Here is a 17749-nt window from a genome sequence, read left to right as displayed (position 1 = left end):
AGCCTGAGTCAGCTGGTATGGGCCAGCCCTGAGTTTTTAAACTGTGGTGTAGGTGTATCCTTACTGGCCAGCGACACAGTTCAGCATCAGAATTAAATTTAGCATTGGTCATGCTCATTTTTCTGGGGGAGTACTCCAAACATTCTAAGCTTGAAACAAAATGTTATCACTTCTAATTAGAATTGGCATTTTTTAAAAAAGTGATAAATGCCGCATTAATTGTCTGGAAAGACATCACTGATGCTGTTTCTGCTTTGATCCACTTATCGGCTTGGTACTAAGCAGTTCAAAATTCAGTTGCTTTCTTTCTAATTTCCTTTCTGAACTTGGACTTGTTTTAGCTTATTCAAAGAATTTGCTTATTTTTTCTTTCTTTATAAAAATTCTGCTTCACTTTTCCACTCAGATCTTAGTTTTCTTCTTCTTTTATTTCTTAGATACATCCTGCATAAAACTGAGGTTTTGGTAACCTTAGTCTTAATGATAGCTCTATATGCAGATTAAGGGCAGTATAATATAGTTCAGTATATGGCCATAGGTGAGCAATGCTTCAGTGGACAAAAAGATTTTCTCCTATGTACATGCCTGATGAAAATAAGAATTTTGAGTGGAACAGTAAAACTAGGTAAAGAAAAATGTATTGTTAACTTGTGTTTCAGCAACATTATTTGATCTTCCACACTTGAGTAATAGGAGTTTTTTTTATGGGGTTTGTTTGGCAGGCTAGGAAAAAAGCTCATGACTGGCTGGAAGAAACCAACTTCTCCACATCACTAGACTTGGAAGAGAAGCCAGAGGAAAACAAACAGGAGGAACAAAAGACTGAACAAGGAGGAGGAGATGGTGGTGATAAAACAGAAGAAAAGAAAAATAAAACTGTGGAGGTAAAATAGTCCTAGAAGGAGAAATTTCATAAACAAAATCATAATCTCTTTGGCTGGATTCTCTAAACAACCAGCATTGGTGCTTCATCCTTATGTGTGGTACTGTTGTTTTTAATATCTCCAGGGGGAGAAGTTATTTAGTTTTATAAAGGAACTTAAAAGAGATGGTAATCAATAGCTATGAGCCCAATTCTGCAAACCTTACTTATATATGTATTTTTCACTATTAGATGATTCTTATGAGTAAATAATCAACAGGATCAGGCCCTCTGCCAATAGTAACTTTTTAAGCTTTAAAAAAATTAAAAGCCTCAAATATACCTTTTACACAAAAGATTAAATTCAGGGAGATGGGAAAATCCTATGGTGTTTTGTCTGTAGCAATGTACCATATTTAAAGTAATGTCTCGGAGTTTGGTAGTGGCTCTTACTTCAGGTGTCAATAAATGAAAAAAAATATGATCAACTTATATTTAAAATTATGGATAAACAGATGTGTGAAGTAGCAATATTATTAACTAGTCAAACCAAAAGGTTATGATTTTTTTTATGAAAGGTCTTTCTTAATGCTAAATATACCCAGTGGTACTATTGCCTTCTGTGGATATAGAAGAGTACACAGAAGTCACCTACTACAGGAGAGGCCCAACAAAGAAAATAACAGAACGCCACTAGCTGTCACCTTCAGCCCCCAACTAAAACCTCTCCAAGATCTGCAACCTGTCGTGAAAAATAATCTCTCGCTCCCACAGATCTTGGGAGACAGACCAGTCCTCGCTTAGAGACAGCCCCCCAACCTGAAGCAAATACTCTCCAGCAACCACACAACAAAAACACTAACCCAGGAACCTATCCTTGCAATAAAGCCTGATGCCAACTCTGTCCACATATTTATTCAAGTGACACCATCATAGGACCTAATCACATTAGCCACTCCATTCGTGCACCTGCACATCAACCAATGTGATATATGCCATCATGTGCTAGCAAAGCCCCTCTGCCATGTACATTGGCCAAACCGCACAGTCTCTATGCAAAAGACTAAATGGACACAAATCTGACATCAGAAATCATAACATTCAAAAACCAGTAGGAGAACACTTCAACCTCTCTGGCTACTCAGTAAAAGACTTAAGGGTGGCAATTCTGCAAAAGAAAAGCTTCAAAAACAGACTCCAATGAGAAACTGCTGAGCTTGAATTAATGTGCAAAGTAGATACCATTAACTTGGGTTTGAATAGAGACTGGGAGTGGCTGGGTCATTACACATATTGAATCTATTTCCACATGTTAAGTATCCTCACACCTTCTGGTGTGATGTCAAGGAACTATGACGTGATCGGAATAACAGAGACTTGGTGGGATAACTCATATGACTGGAGTACTGTCATGGATGGTTATAAACTGTTCAGGAAGGACAGGCAGGGCAGAAAAGGTGGGGGAGTAGCACTGTATGTAAGGGAGCAGTATGACTGCTCAGAGCTCCGGTACGAAACTGCAGAAAAACCTGAGTGTCTCTGGATTAAGTTTAGAAGTGTGTGCAACAAGAGTGATGTAGTGGTGGGAGTCTGCTATAGACCACCAGACCAGGGGGATGAGGTGGATGAGGCTTTCTTCCGGCAGCTCACGGAAGCTACTAGATCGCATGCCCTGATTCTCATGGGTGACTTTAATTTTCCTGATATCTGCTGGGAGAGCAATACAGCGGTGCATAGACAATCCAGGAAGTTTTTGGAAAGCGTAGGGGACAATTTCCTGGCGCAAGTGCTAGAGGAGCCAACTAGGGGGGGTGCTTTTCTTGACCTGCTGCTCACAAACCGGGTAGAATTAGTGGGGGAAGCAAAAGTGGATGGGAATCTGGGAGGCAGTGACCATGAGTTGGTTGAGTTCAGGATCCTGACGCAGGGAACAAAGGTAAGCAGCAGGATACGGACCCTGGACTTCAGAAAAGCAGACTTCGACTCCCTCAGGGAACGGATGGCCAGGATCCCCTGGGGGACTAACTTGAAGGGGAAAGGAGTCCAGGAGAGCTGGCTGTATTTCAAGGAATCCCTGTTGAGGTTACAGGGACAAACCATCCCGATGAGTCGTAAGAATAGTAAATATGGCAGGCGACCAGCTTGGCTTAATGGTGAAATCCTAGCGGATCTTAAACATAAAAAAGAAGCTTACAAGAAGTGGAAGGTTGGACATATGACCAGGGAAGAGTATAAAAATATTGCTCGGGCATGTAGGAATGTTATCAGGAGGGCCAAATCGCACCTGGAGCTGCAGCTAGCCAGAGATGTCAAGAGTAACAAGAAGGGTTTCTTCAGGTATGTTGGCAACAAGAAGAAAGCCAAGAAATGTGTGGGCCCCTTACTGAATGAGGGAGGCAACCTAGTGACAGAGGATGTGGAAAAAGCTAATGTACTCAATGCTTTTTTTGCCTCTGTTTTCACTAACAAGGTCAGCTCCCAGACTGCTGCGCTGGGCATCACAAAATGCGGAAGAGATGGCCAGCCCTCTGTGGAGATAGAGGTGGTTAGGGACTATTTAGAAAAGCTGGACGTGCACAAGTCCATGGGGCCGGACGAGTTGCATCCAAGAGTGCTGAAGGAATTGGCGGCTGTGATTGCAGAGCCATTGGCCATTATCTTTGAAAACTCGTGGCGAACCGGGGAAGTCCCGGATGACTGGAAAAAGGCTAATGTAGTGCCAATCTTTAAAAAAGGGAAGAAGGAAGATCCTGGGAACTACAGGCCAGTCAGCCTCACCTCAGTCCCTGAAAAAATCATGGAGCAGGTCCTCAAAGAATCAATCCTGAAGCACTTGCATGAGAGGAAAGTGATCAGGAACAGCCAGCATGGATTCACCAAGGGAAGGTCATGCCTGACTAATCTAATCGCCTTTTATGATGAGATTACTGGTTCTGTGGATGAAGGGAAAGCAGTGGATGTATTGTTTCTTGACTTTAGCAAAGCTTTTGACACGGTCTCCCATAGTATTCTTGTCAGCAAGTTAAGGAAGTATGGGCTGGATGAATGCACTATAAGGTGGGTAGAAAGCTGGCTAAATTGTCGGGCTCAACGGGTAGTGATCAATGGCTCCATGTCTAGTTGGCAGCCGGTATCAAGTGGAGTGCCCCAAGGGTCGGTCCTGGGGCCGGTTTTATTCAATATCTTCATAAATGATCTGGAGGATGGTGTGGATTGCACTCTCAGCAAATTTGCGGATGATACTAAACTGGAAGGAGTGGTAGATACGCTGGAGGGGAGGGATAGGATACAGAAGGACCTAGACCAATTGGAAGATTGGGCCAAAAGGAATCTGATGAGGTTCAATAAGGATAAGTGCAGGGTCCTGCACTTAGGACGGAAGAACCCAATGCACAGCTACAGACTAGGGACCGAATGGCTAGGCAGCAGTTCTGCAGAAAAGGACCTAGGGGTGACAGTGGACGAGAAGCTGGATATGAGTCAGCAGTGTGCCCTTGTTGCCAAGAAGGCCAATGGCATTTTGGGATGTATAAGTAGGGGCATAGCGAGCAGATCGAGGGACATGATCGTCCCCCTCTATTCGACATTGGTGAGGCCTCATCTGGAGTACTGTGTCCAGTTTTGGGCCCCACACTTCAAGAAGGATGTGGATAAATTGGAGAGAGTCCAGCGAAGGGCAACAAAAATGATTAGGGGACTGGAACACATGAGTTATGAGGAGAGGCTGAGGGAGCTGGGATTGTTTAGCCTGCAGAAGAGAAGAATGAGGGGGGATTTGATAGCTGCTTTCAACTACCTGAAAGGGGGTTCCAAAGAGGATGGCTCTAGACTGTTCTCAATGGTAGCAGATGACAGAACGAGGAGTAATGGTCTCAAGTTGCAGTGGGGGAGGTTTAGATTGGATATTAGGAAAAACTTTTTCACTAAGAGGGTGGTGAAACACTGGAATGCATTACCTAGGGAGGTGGTAGAATCTCCTTCCTTAGAGGTTTTTAAGGTCAGGCTTGACAAAGCCCTGGCTGGGATGATTTAACTGGGAATTGGTCCTGCTTTGAGCAGGGGGTTGGACTAGATGACCTTCTGGGGTCCCTTCCAACCCTGATATTCTATGATTCTATGATTCTTGTCACCTGTCTAAATGGGCCATCTTGATTATCACTACGAAAGTTTTTTTTCTCCTGCTGATAATAGCTCATCTTAATTAATTGGCCTCTTAGAGTTGTATGGCAAATTCCACCTTCTCTGTATGTATATATATATATCTTCTTACTATATGTTCCATTCAATGCATCCGATGAAGTGGGCTGTAGCCCACGAAAGGTTATGCTCTAATAAATTTGTTAGTCTCTAAGGTGCCACAAGTATTCCTGGTTTTTTTGTAGATACAGACTAACATGGCTGCTACTCTGAAACCTGTTAACTGTGGTCGAATTTCTTAATTTAAGTTATGACAGTGTTAAATTGTGTTGTTTTTAATGATCTCCAATAAAAAAAATCCATTATGTGCCCTTTAAAAAAAATCAAACACTTTAAAATGTAGGAAACTGAGTTGTACTATGTATATTATAGATTATGTTATTGCAGATTTTCAGATACAGGTGAGTCGCATCATACGTGCATTTAACTTACGTAAATTCAACTGTACGCGCTCGGCAAAAAAAAAGAAAAATAACAAGATACCAGTAAGTAGTGCGGGCAGTTCCGCCCACCATTCCACTCAATGAGCATATGCCCCGGAGTGAGCATGAGATGGGAGACGTGAATCTGCTGATCCCTCAGTCGGTCTCAGTTCCCGCGTGCCTCTCACAGTGTGAGCATCTCGCCACGCTGAGTGTGATTCTAGTGTTTAAAGGTACTGTACGTATTTTTCGTACAACATGGCCCCTAAACGCAAGCCAACTATTTCATCTGGTGCTCAACTGAAGAAACAGCAATCTGTTCCAACGCTGAAGGAAAAACTGGCTGTGCTGGACTTATTGAGAGGCGGTATGTCAGTCTCCGACGTGGTGCATAAGTATGGCCGCAACAAATCTAGCATCCGTGCCATCAAGATTCGAGACAGAGAAATTCGTCAAGCCATGGCAGCAAGTGTTCCAATAACTGCTAAGGTGACGAGCCAGGTGCATGATAAGACTTTAGTGAAAACTGAAAAGGCATTAAACTTATGGCTGGAAGACATGAACCGTAAACTTGTGCCTACCAATGGCAACACATTGCAAGAAAAGGCTCTTAGCCTCTACGCGCTGTTCAAACCTCCTACCGAAGAGGGACAGCCTTCTGGTGAAAAGGAATTGAAAGCCAGCCAAGGTTGGCTTAACAGTTTTAGGAACCACTTCAACCTCAAAAACGTGCAGACTACTGGTGACGCTGCATCTGCCAATGAAGAGGCAGCAAAAGCCTACCCCGAACAATTAAAGGAAATCACAGAAGAAAAGGGCTATCTTCCGGAATCAGTTTTTAATGCTGGCGAGACTGGGCTCTTCTGGGAAAAAATGCCTAACCGCACTTACACTTCGAAATCAGAAAGATAAGCCCAATTTCCTGAAGTGTTCCAAGCAGCGAAACACTTGAATGATTTAATTTCTGTTTACGATCCCTCTATGGAATGAAGCCTCAAAATCACACATAGTATTATGGATGATTTGAGACCGTATCAAGAAACATTTGAGCAGCTCAAGAGACAACAGCGACAGTTGCCGATTACTATGTTTTTGAAGGAAAAACAACCAGCAGCAGATGAGCCTACGCAATCAACTTCTTGAGCTGAACCAGAGCCAACCACTTCATCTACGACTCGCTCTCCGTCACCCAAGCTCTCTGTCACCTCCGTCTCCTGGATCGACATCAAGCCCTGACGACCCCCCGTAATTACCTCCCTGTAATTAAAATACAGTAGTCTAAAATTATATTTTGCATATGTACTCTTTATTATATACTGTACACATGGTACATTTATACGTATTACTGTACAGGGTTGTATACACAAAACCATGTACAGTATACTGTACTTTATGGGAAATTTTCAAGGGTAATTTTGACTATACGCGATTTTAGCCTTACGCGCTGACTTTAGAAACTAACCCCCGCGTAAGATGCGACTCCACTGTACTGCCAAACCACTGAGAGTTGAGATTAGAAAGAGTTTTATGTATAGTCACTTTGTTGCTAGCAAAATGAATTTTTTATCCAGAGTATAATTCATTTTCACTATGGAATTGTGCTTTGGGAGTGGCATGATCCTCTCAACTCCCTGTGAAATCAGTGTAAATTCCATGAGCGTTAAGGGCTCAATTTTAGCATCTATCAGGACCAGAACCAAAAACTCCACCATAGAAATTCCTGAGGCTGGATACTGCTCCCATTGAAATGAATGGCAGTTTTGCTTTTTCACTTCTCAGAGATAAGCAAGCATGAGGTCCTTACATTGCCATCTGTAGAGATCCCCTTTCCCTCAGGGATAAGTAACAGCTGATATTCCTTGCCTTTGCATGCACTGATATCACCCAGTTTGTACTCTGCCCTAGTTTACAAAGCCTCTTTTTTAGTCTATAGAAATTATATTACTGTTTTTTTTGTTTTATTTAAGGAAGTCTACATGCTATCTATTGAAAGCCTTGCTGAGGTAACAGCTCGTTGTATCGAACAGCTTCATAAAATAGCAGAGTTAATTCTTCATGGGCAAGAAGTGGAAAAGACAGCCCAGGACCAAGCAAAAGTTATGACAAAGTGAATATAATTCTTTTTGTTTCTTATTTTTGTCACCAGTATGAGCTTGCTTAACATTTGCAGTTTTATTGAGTCCAGAGCTTTTGCAGACACATAACACACCATCGATCAACAAACAGGACTGACTTTAGAGTTCCTGCCACTCTGTTTTCAAAAGCAATCAAATCACAGACTGCCTGTGATTTGCTGACATGTACATCAGATACATTTTTACAAAAAACACAAGGGATGCACAAGCTGATGCCTTTTTGTTGCTATATTAGTGATGAAATGTGCGCACACATTTTAGGTGCACTTTTCACCAGCACTACCACAGATAGTATACCAACTTGCACAGAATTTGCTTCTGCACCCCACAATAGGGTCTCATCATTTGTACTCTGCCCAAAGGGCACAAAAATCTATTTCTAAGCAATTATGCCATATTCATCACCAACTCATTGCCAACCCACAGGTGTGGGCACCTAACTTCAGGAATCCCAGGTTCAAAACTGGGACCTAAGGATCCAATCCAAAGCCCACTGAAGACAGTACAAAAACTCCCACTGTCTTCAGTGGTCTTTGGATTAACCCCTAAACACATGACCCCAACAAGGTGATGAACATTCTGGTCCCGATCTAGCAAAGTACTTATGCACAGACTTAATTTTAAGCATGTGACTAATCCCATTAAAGTCAGTGGGGGCATTTTTGTTTAAAATTCAGTACTTACTTAAATTGTCTGCTGGATTAGAGCCAGAATGTTCTGCTCCTTGCAGAATTGAGCCCCAACTGCGTTACAGTTATGCAACAAGTCAGTGACAGAGCTGGGACTAGATCCAGATCTCCTCACTCACAACCTTGTGCTTTAACCACTAGACAATGCTTCTTCTATTAATACAATCCACTGCTTTGGAGAGAAAAAAAACTTCATTACATTCATTCTAGCTGGGGGCAGGAGTACTTATTTCCAGTGGCATTTTTAGTCATTAGTTTTGTATAACCTTAAGTAAAGCAATAATTAGACTAAAAGTCTAGTGTTTTTACCAAAAACAAAAACAAAATAAAACCCTGCCATATCAAAAGAGACCAGTGTTTGATCTACTCTGGTATCCTGTCTCCAGCTGTAGCCAGTGCTGGATTTTTCAAATCCAAAGCATAAAGCCTCCATCATGATTCTTCTTGCCGGTTGAGCAAATCCCAGGACACTTTAAGATAAAATTTAATTGATTAGAAACAAGATTGTCAGCAGAACTTCGACTTCTGAGATGAAGCAGGAGTATATTTTTAATGTTTGTCTCTTTTCTTTTTTATAACCAGTTTAACAAGTGCCATGTGCAATGAAGTGTTGTCTTTATCTAAGAAGTTTTCTGATTCTTTAACTGCCACCGGGGTAAGATATGAGAGCATTTCCTTTTTATTGTTTGTTTTATTTTTATAAACATAATATCTTTAAGAGAGATTCTCATCCCCTGTGAAAACTGGCTTTATGTGCAAGACTAGAAATAGGGTGGGCTGGAGTCCTCTGCAACCCCAGCCAGATCCAGAACACAGAGCACCCTTTCAGCCGATCCACCACTGTTGCTAGATCCTGTGATATGCCCTGCCTCCGTAGGCTGGTTTTGTAGCAACTGGATCCACAGAGTTCCTGGACCTGCTAGATATCCCTCTGCCATTCCCCCAGCCCACTCCCCTTGAGTGGCCCACACACAACCAAGAACTGCAGCAGACCCTTACCCAGCTCCTTCTTTTATATGCATCTGTATTTTAAAAAAAATTAAAAACACCCACATACAACATTGGGAGCCTTATCATGGGCAGTATGTTAACAGAGGGGTTTCACATCATAAATTATCCCCATAGCGACTGATAAATCCCCTGGTATTTGTAGTGAGGAGATTGAAAGACTAGAGAATCTATTAATTTGTCTTTCTGTTTAAACAAAATCACACTCTTGCTATAGCAAGTTAACCTACTTAGAAAACATACTTCTATTTACTGCTCTGGCTGGAAACATTTATACTTTGTTCCTGAAAGATGTACAGAGGGTATTGGTAGTGTAACATAGCTTGTGTGACCGGAAATGGGGGAGGAGTGAAGACCTTTGTGGGAGTCAGGGGAGCAGAAGTGATAAACTCCACCACAAAATATTTGTGAACTTACTTGACAACCAAGTGATCTGTCACAGTCCAAAGGGAAAAAAGTTGCTCTTTAGAAATAGTTTTGTGAAGCCATCTTTGGCAGGGATTATTCAGGGAGCATGAATTCTTATCAAAGACACGAAAGTTTCCCCAGGCCTGTTGGAATTTTAAGAAGAGGCTCCTGCCTGCTACTTCAGGGCATCACTGGATATTTTTTTCTAAGTTATTTAAAAACTAACATAATTTATTGGATTGCTTTTATTTTGAATAATTTACATTGCTTCCAGTTATTTCAGATGAATCTGCCTGTTTCTGCATTTTCTAAGCATGTTTTAGCATACAAATGTATGCACACAGAAAAATTAGCCATGAAATATTAACCAGACCCAACTCAGGATATTGAGAGCTAAGGATTGCACAGCAACTTTATTTCTGCCCCTTGGTGCATAGGCATTGAAGGGGGGTTTTACGTTACAGGAAAACAGAATTCAGGGCCAAATTATCACTGGCATTTGTGCAGGGTATGAGAAGTTGGGCACAAGGAGCTCTCCCACCCCCAGTATGCTCCACGCAGGGGACAGCCTCAGGCCCTGTGCTTGGTGCAGCAGAACTGCTGCCCCATCCATATGTGCCTTCAGGAGCAAACGTTGTGCCAGCAGGGAAAGAAATGATGTTGGCTCACCACCAGCACTAGGGAGAGCAGGAAGCCTCATCCAACAGGACTGTACAGGCTGTATGGATGGGAGCTCAGCAAAAAATGGTGTCACAGGGAGTCCAGTTCCTCCTTGAGCTGCTCACAGGGACAGTACATCTTTACACTGCTCCCATCTCAGGATGTACTGAATGCAAATTACATGCATTTAACATGATAATTATAATGTGCACGGAGTTGAGCACCAACCCAATTTTCCACATATTTGGCTAACTCACATACCTAGCTGGATTGATTCTGGACAAAAGGTAACTGTCTGGGAATGCCACAGGCCTTTGCAGTAGTGGTTTAGAATGGAAGAGCTCTATCATCAGAATAGCAGCAGTGCTATATAATTCAGGCATATAGTCATTATAGTGTAATTGTGGCCTTGTTCCTAAAAGTCAGCAATTATTCAGAACTAGGAAGTATCCTTTATTTATTGCTCTAGATTTCTTTCTTCCTGCTTGCACTTACCATTGATTGTTACAATCAATAGTGTTTAATTGACACTACTTTCTCTGTGTTTAAGCGGTTTATTGATAATCAACTAAACAAGGGGATATGGAATAGCTTTTCTAGTTTCGGACAATAAAACTACTGTTCTGTTATTTCTCTGTCTACCCTCCTTCCCTTCCTCTTCCCCCACTTTCTTTTGTTCTTCCATTTCCCTCCAAACTCCCTCCACTTCTCTCCTTCCTGTTTTTTAAAGATACTATTTACAGTATATATTCATTCATAAGCTGAATATTTTTGGTAAAAAAGTGACGCATCAACGAGCAAGGGTAGGCTTATAAACAGGTCTACACCAAAATTTGATGATTTTAAACTCTATGAAATCATTGAATTGACTATCTAATACATTGTTGTTTTGTTTACCTGGAGCGTCTGCAGGCATGGAGTCCCTCAGTTCCCTGTGGTCATGGTTCACCGTTCTCAGCCAATGGCGCGCCACTTTCCATAGCTCCCATTGGCTGGGAATGCCAAACTGCGGCCACTGGGAGCTGCGGGGCTCTGTGCCTGTGAACGCTCCAGGTAAACAAAACGTCCCGACTCACCAGCAGCTTACCCTGATGGGCCGGGAGCCAAAGTTTGCCAGCCCCTGAAATATAGGGTCAGCTTATGAAAGGGTCTTACAGTTTTTACTATTTTTACCTATCCATCTTGGGGGGTCAGCTTATAAACGAATGGGCTAATGAATGAGTATATATGGTACCTCTTCATAAACACACTTCAGTGCTTAAACTGCTTACAAGGTGTGACAATATTTGTCCTGTTTCTTTAACTCTGTTACAGAAACCAAGCAGAACGGGGGCCTGCGAAAGTTCTAAGCAGAAGCTCTACAGTGAATTGAAAAAATACTGTGTTTTATTTGTTCTAATAAAGTTCCCTATTCAGTGTTAGATGAAAGCAATTCTTTCTGCACGTGTCTGCCATCATTATGTGACGAGGCAAAGTGCAGAGAGAGAAGAGGATCTGACCACATTTACCATTTAAAAAAATGCTCTCCACTGACCAGTCCTAAATTCTTACAGATGGCCTCAAATTCTGTGGCATTTGACATAGCCAAAGAATCAGATAAAACAATGAGCCCATCTTGTACACTGTGATACCAGTACAAGGCAAATAGAGAAGTATAGGCAGATGAGTGTTAAATGATATCAAAAGTAGTATGCCATAGTATTAAAATTATCTTGAATATGTGTATTTCCTTGAAAACCTTATTTTCATCAAATAGAATCAAGCTGAGCCAAGGCCTTTACAAAATTCATACAGCCAAAACTGATCCATTACTGAGCAAATATATTACTGTTAAATATCTATGTTTAGCCCTGGCATTACATCTTGTCAATATTTGTCTTTCTACAGAGCAACAAAAAGGCAGAGCTCCTTAACCCAATGGTCAATAGTGTGCTATTAGAGGTAAGCTTTCAGTTTCTTCACAGTAGGAAAAACTTTGATAAACTCATTTTGAAGTGAAGCACACACATTTATGTCCCTATAAAGAACCATAAAAATGTAATGGTAATGGCATTGTAATTCTGTGCCATCTCATAAACAACTCCATTTTGTGTTCAGCAGTCATCCACAAATGCTGGACTAGAGCAGTAATACTAAATTTTGTCAGGATTCCTAAGAACACTGACAGAAGTGAAATGCTTTTTTTACTGTGTGTTGTAATGTATTGACTAAGCTGGATGAACAATTAACAATGTGCAATTTATTCAGTAAGTTTAGCCTTTTTTCCTGCTCAGATATTGCCTGTGAACAGACTATGGTTATTAATCTATTAATTATTTGTGATTGTTCACATAAAACATTTGTCAAACAAATAATTTCAGCTCATGGTTAGCTTGAACCAGTTTACTGTGATTATGCCTTTCAGGATTCAGTATTCACAGTTTGAGCTGCAAGGATACTCAAGTATAGTAGTTTTGCTCTTTCTTCATTGGTTGACCTAATCGTCAAACACTACAATGATCTAAAACAAGTTTTATTTTGTGATTAAATTAATCTTGCCCATGATTCCACACACGTACAACCATACTAAACTGCACTTGTACAAATGTTCACAAGTGCATAAAAATAAGAGCAATCTTGTTCAAACCAAAAGTCTGTTGAAGTCAAAATGTTTGGGAATATTTTTTCTCATTCTTCACCCAGTTCTAGTTTTGACCAAGAAAGGCTCAGTAAGTTTTAGAAAGTCCCTGCATTTTACTCAGTTTTACACTCAGGCTGAGACAGAAGGAGTTCAAGAGACCATAATATCAACAGACACTGATTGGCTCATATAGGATTAAAGTTTAATATATCTGTGGCACTCACTCTTTTGCTTTGCCAACTAGCCACATATTCTCTTTAAACATAAAAATCTATACAGTACAGAATGCATATTGTTACTATGTAGCTTTAACCTAACACTGGGGACCCATTTACAAAAAAGAGCTATTATCTGAATATTCAATAGCAAATAGACTATTTTGTATTAAATGAGCAATATATTTTAAAACACTGTTGTAAAGATTCCTAGCTTTAGAGTAAAGATTATTTTTATATTTCCTCTTACTGTAGTGTAAAGATTAAAGTTGCTGGTACCTAAGTTGGCTCATTTTACTGTACTATAACTCTTGGATAAATTCCTAACAAAGCTTGAGCCATAACATTTGGATCTGAAGTTGAGGCTCACTCCATACCACAAAGTTTGGGGTATCCAGGTCTTGTATACCCATACGAAGATTTGCCATTAGTCAGTCCAGAATTACAGCATACTAAAGAAACGTGAGCAGCTGATCTACATTGTATTAGAAATTCAGAAAATAATATACTTGTGTATTTATTCTGCAATATATGAATAATTTTAAACTCACTGATTTCAGCAGTGCTACATCCCCATGCAGTAGGTCTGAAATTAGCTCTGTGGGTGGAACGATTTTCATAGATATTAAGGTCAGAAGGGACCATTATGATCATCTAGTCCGACCTCCTGCACAACGCAGGCCACAGAATCTCACCCACCCACTCCTACGAGAAACCTGTCACCTATGTCTGAGCTATTGAAGTCCTCAAATCGTGGTTTAAAGACTTCAAGGAGCAGAGACTCCTCCAGCAAGTGACCCGTGCCCCATGCTACAGAGGAAGGCGAAAAACCTCCAGGGCCTCTTCCATCTGCCCTGGAGGAAAATTCCTTCCCGACCCCAAATATGGCGATCAGCTAAACCCTGAGCATATGGCAAGATTCACTCGTTTTTGATGCTTTTTGTTGAGGAAGTTGATTCTGCTCCTGACCACACAGAGGTGTATTCCACCTACATTACACACACAACTCTCTCTAGAAGTGATGCACAGTCAAACAGAGGGGATGGCATACCTCTGTATATAATTATGCTTGCTTGCTATAAACTATTTACAAACAAGAAAAGAGTTATTATCTAAATATGTACTTGAACTTTCAGAAAGCCTTGGATAAGGTCGTTCAGCTCTTAAACTCACTAAGCAGTCATGGGATAAGAGGGAAGGTCCTTTCATGGATTAGTAGTTGATTAAAAGCTAGGAAACAAAGCATAGGAATAAATGGTCTGTTTTCAAAATGGAGACAGGTAAATAGCAGGTTCCCCCAAGGATGTGTACTGAGACCTCAGTGGTTCAGCATATTCATTAATGATCTGGAAAGGGGAATGAACAGTGTGGTGGCAAAATTTGCAGACAATAACTATCTTAATTTTATAAGTCCAAAGATGACCGCAGAGAGTTACAAAGGGATCGCACAAAACTGGGTGACTTGCAGATGACAAGATGGCAGATGAAATTCAGTGTTGATAAGTACAAAGTAATACACATTGAAAAACAATCCCAACTGTATGTACAAAATGATGGGGTCTAAATGAGCTGTTACCACTCAAAGATTTTGGAATCATTATGGTTAGTTCTCGGAAAACATCCATTCAATGTGTAACAGCAGTCAGAAAAGCTAACAGAATGTTAGGAACCATTAGGAAAAGGATATATGATAGAACAGTAAATATCATAATGCTACTATATAAATCCATGGTATGCCCACACCTTGAATACTGCATGCAATTCTGGTCACCCCATCTCAAAAGAGATACAAGAATTCGAAAAGGTACAGAGAATGGTGACAAAAATGATTCGGAGTATGGAACATCTTCCATAGAAGGAGAGATTAAAAGGACTGAGACTGTTCATCTGAGAAAAGAGACAAGTAAGGGGGGACTGAAAGAGGTCTATAAAATCATGAATGTTATGCAGAAAACATAAAGTATTATTTAGCCCCTTTGCATATCACAAGAACTAGGGGTCACTCAATGAAATTAATAGGCATCAGGTTTAATACAAACGGAAGGAAGTACTTCTTCACACAATGCACAGTCAAACTGTGAAACTCATTACCAGAGGATGTTGTGAAAGCCAAAAGCATAACCAGCGTTCAAAAAGGAATTTGATAAATTCACAGAAGATAAATCCATCAATGGCTACTAGCCAAGATGGTCAAGGGTGCAACCCCATGCTCTGGGTGTCCCTAAACCTCCAGCTGCCAGAAGTTGGGACTGGAGGACAGGGGATAGATCACTTGTAATTGCCCTCTTCTGTTCATTCACTCTGAAGCATCTGGCATTCGCCCCTGTCGGAGACAGGATAATGGGCTAGATGGACCAATGGTCTGACTCTGTATGGCTGTTCTTGTTGTGATTTCCAGTGTAGTTGGATAGAGCTTTTAAAATCTCACATGAATTTGTATCCTGATGTAGCACCAACCAGACTGAGTATGAATAGAGTCACTGAGGTACATGAAAAATATGTTACTGAATCACATCTTTTCTCTCATTAGGGCTGCAACAGCACTACTTATATTCAGGATGCTTTCCAGCTATTGCTTCCGGTTCTTCAGATTTCACATATCCAGACCAATTGTTTGAAAGCACAAGAGTGACAGTTTCCCAGCAGTTGTCATCACTGTGTGTAAAAGAAACCACAAACCTAATCTCTTTAATGTATACAGTTTGAAGAGATGGCACAAAAGATGTCTGGCCACTGAGGGGCCTTTTGAGGACACTAAAAGCCGTTTTGCACATGCAGTACTGAAAAACGTTTGAGAAAAATCAAATAGAAGTTCTTTAACTAGATGTAGTTACTAGAATAGGTAATTTCTTTTCAAGTTAGTATATATTCTTCACATTAATTTAAACTGATGAAGTGTTTATTAAAGTTAGTATCGACTTCAATATGAAGGAGGTAATTAATGTTGACACTTTCAATTCTAAACAGTGATGTCTGAAGGAAATTTGAAAACAATGTTTTTTAAACATTTTGGACCTGATGCACCATTTCATTTTAATTCTCAGTTTAAAATGTTTACTTTTGAAAGTTAGTTTCTGTATTTAACCTTCATTAACTCTCAAGTTAACTTAAGCAAATGAACTCTGTTTTGAGCATTCCAGTATTATTTCTTCAGTGACAGTCTGATAGTAATCCTTAGCACTCATACCATGCTTTGGTGTTCAAAGAGCTGTACAACATTAAGCAAACTTAAGCTAATGAAAATTATGAAAAATATGCATATCAGACAATATAGTGAAGTGAAATTGTCTGAGCCAGTTAGAGCGTAGGCAAAACTGTACACGTGCTAACCCATAATTGTATACTTACTGTATTTATGCCAGTCCCTTCACTCTGGCCGAAAGACATTAAAGACCAGAGTAGAGGGATTTGTAGAGTAATCATATAGTTATTTCACAACTACACAGTAAATCAGAAAATACCTTCACTTTAGTTGACAGAACTCCCAATCTGTGTGCCCATAACAAACAAATTGCCTCATCTTCTCAGCCTTCTCCCCAATCTATCATTTCACCTAAATCTGGACTTTAAATACAGGGTTTTTTTAATAAAATGGATTACTGCTAGGGAGGGATTGGAACTAAGTTTTCCTATAAGGGTCAAAGAGGAGGAGAAGGAGTTATGAGAAGGTTGAGTTGGGTGGAGTGACAAGGTGGGGAGGTCACAAGTTGAAGCATGTTGTGGGAATATGGAAGAGGAATTCTGTGCACAGAGCCAACCTGAGAGGGTGGAAAGCACATTTCAGTATAACAGTAATTTAAGGGTTCTTGTGTTAAACTTGGTGATATCCATATTTGGGCTTAATAAATTTGCAGTCTTCAGCCTCAGGGTTTATTTTGCCCAGGTTAAAATTATCTCATGACAATACAAACCTTCAATTATTTAAGTAGCCGGTTCTCCTGAATTGTCCGTGTTTATTACATTTTTCTAATGTAATTAGAATTTAACTAATATAACTGTAATTCATATTGATATAGTGATGAGCTCTATTTAAATATTGTAAAATTGTAGCTAATATCTGAATGTATTTAATCGTTGAAGCAATGTGTTCACACATCATAAACATAATCCGAATAGAATACTAGGAAATGTTATAATTGTATTTGTTAGAAATGAGAAGTCATCTATCTGCGTAGGCATGGTAACTGTAGGGAGCCTAAATAAGAGATGACAGAAAGCAGGTCTGTGTCTCTGCCTTACATAATGAGGTCCATGTTCTGCTGTTATCTGTGTAGTGACTGTGTTTAATATTTCATCATTTAGATGGGAGATACTCATTATGTAGTTCTGTGGTTTGTTATGCACAATTTCTGTTCTGCCTGTGCAGCTGAACTTGGTAAGCTAAACCTGACATTCATTGTTACTTACACCATCTTGAAATAATAGCCCAATATGAAACAGAGGAGCACTTGGGAAAGTGTAGAAAAGCTACTGTAAACTGGTAGGCAAATTTACTGGCTGGGAAGGTAGAATAAAGCTCTCAACAGTAGCCCT

General features: G+C 40.4%; 1 protein-coding gene across 2 annotated transcripts in view; it reads left to right on the top strand.

The window, feature by feature from the left end:
* Positions 1-17532, top strand: part of FAM114A1 (family with sequence similarity 114 member A1) — a 75119-nt gene extending 57587 nt beyond the window's left edge. For both annotated transcript variants that reach the window (XM_073342284.2, XM_073342283.2), the window contains exons 11-15: positions 723-884; positions 7449-7588; positions 8888-8960; positions 12269-12322; positions 15747-17532. In XM_073342284.2, the coding sequence (XP_073198385.1) occupies positions 723-884; positions 7449-7588; positions 8888-8960; positions 12269-12322; positions 15747-15848 (531 nt within the window). In that variant the 3' untranslated portion in view covers positions 15849-17532. The remainder of the gene's footprint in view (positions 1-722; positions 885-7448; positions 7589-8887; positions 8961-12268; positions 12323-15746) is intronic.
* Positions 17533-17749: the final 217 nt, after the last annotated feature.

This window comes from Lepidochelys kempii, chromosome 4 (genome assembly GCF_965140285.1).
Source record: "Lepidochelys kempii isolate rLepKem1 chromosome 4, rLepKem1.hap1, whole genome shotgun sequence".
NCBI classification, from domain to species: domain Eukaryota; kingdom Metazoa; phylum Chordata; order Testudines; family Cheloniidae; genus Lepidochelys; species Lepidochelys kempii.
The sequence above is the reverse complement of the archived record's forward strand: the minus strand, read 5'-3'. Positions and strand labels throughout refer to the sequence as shown.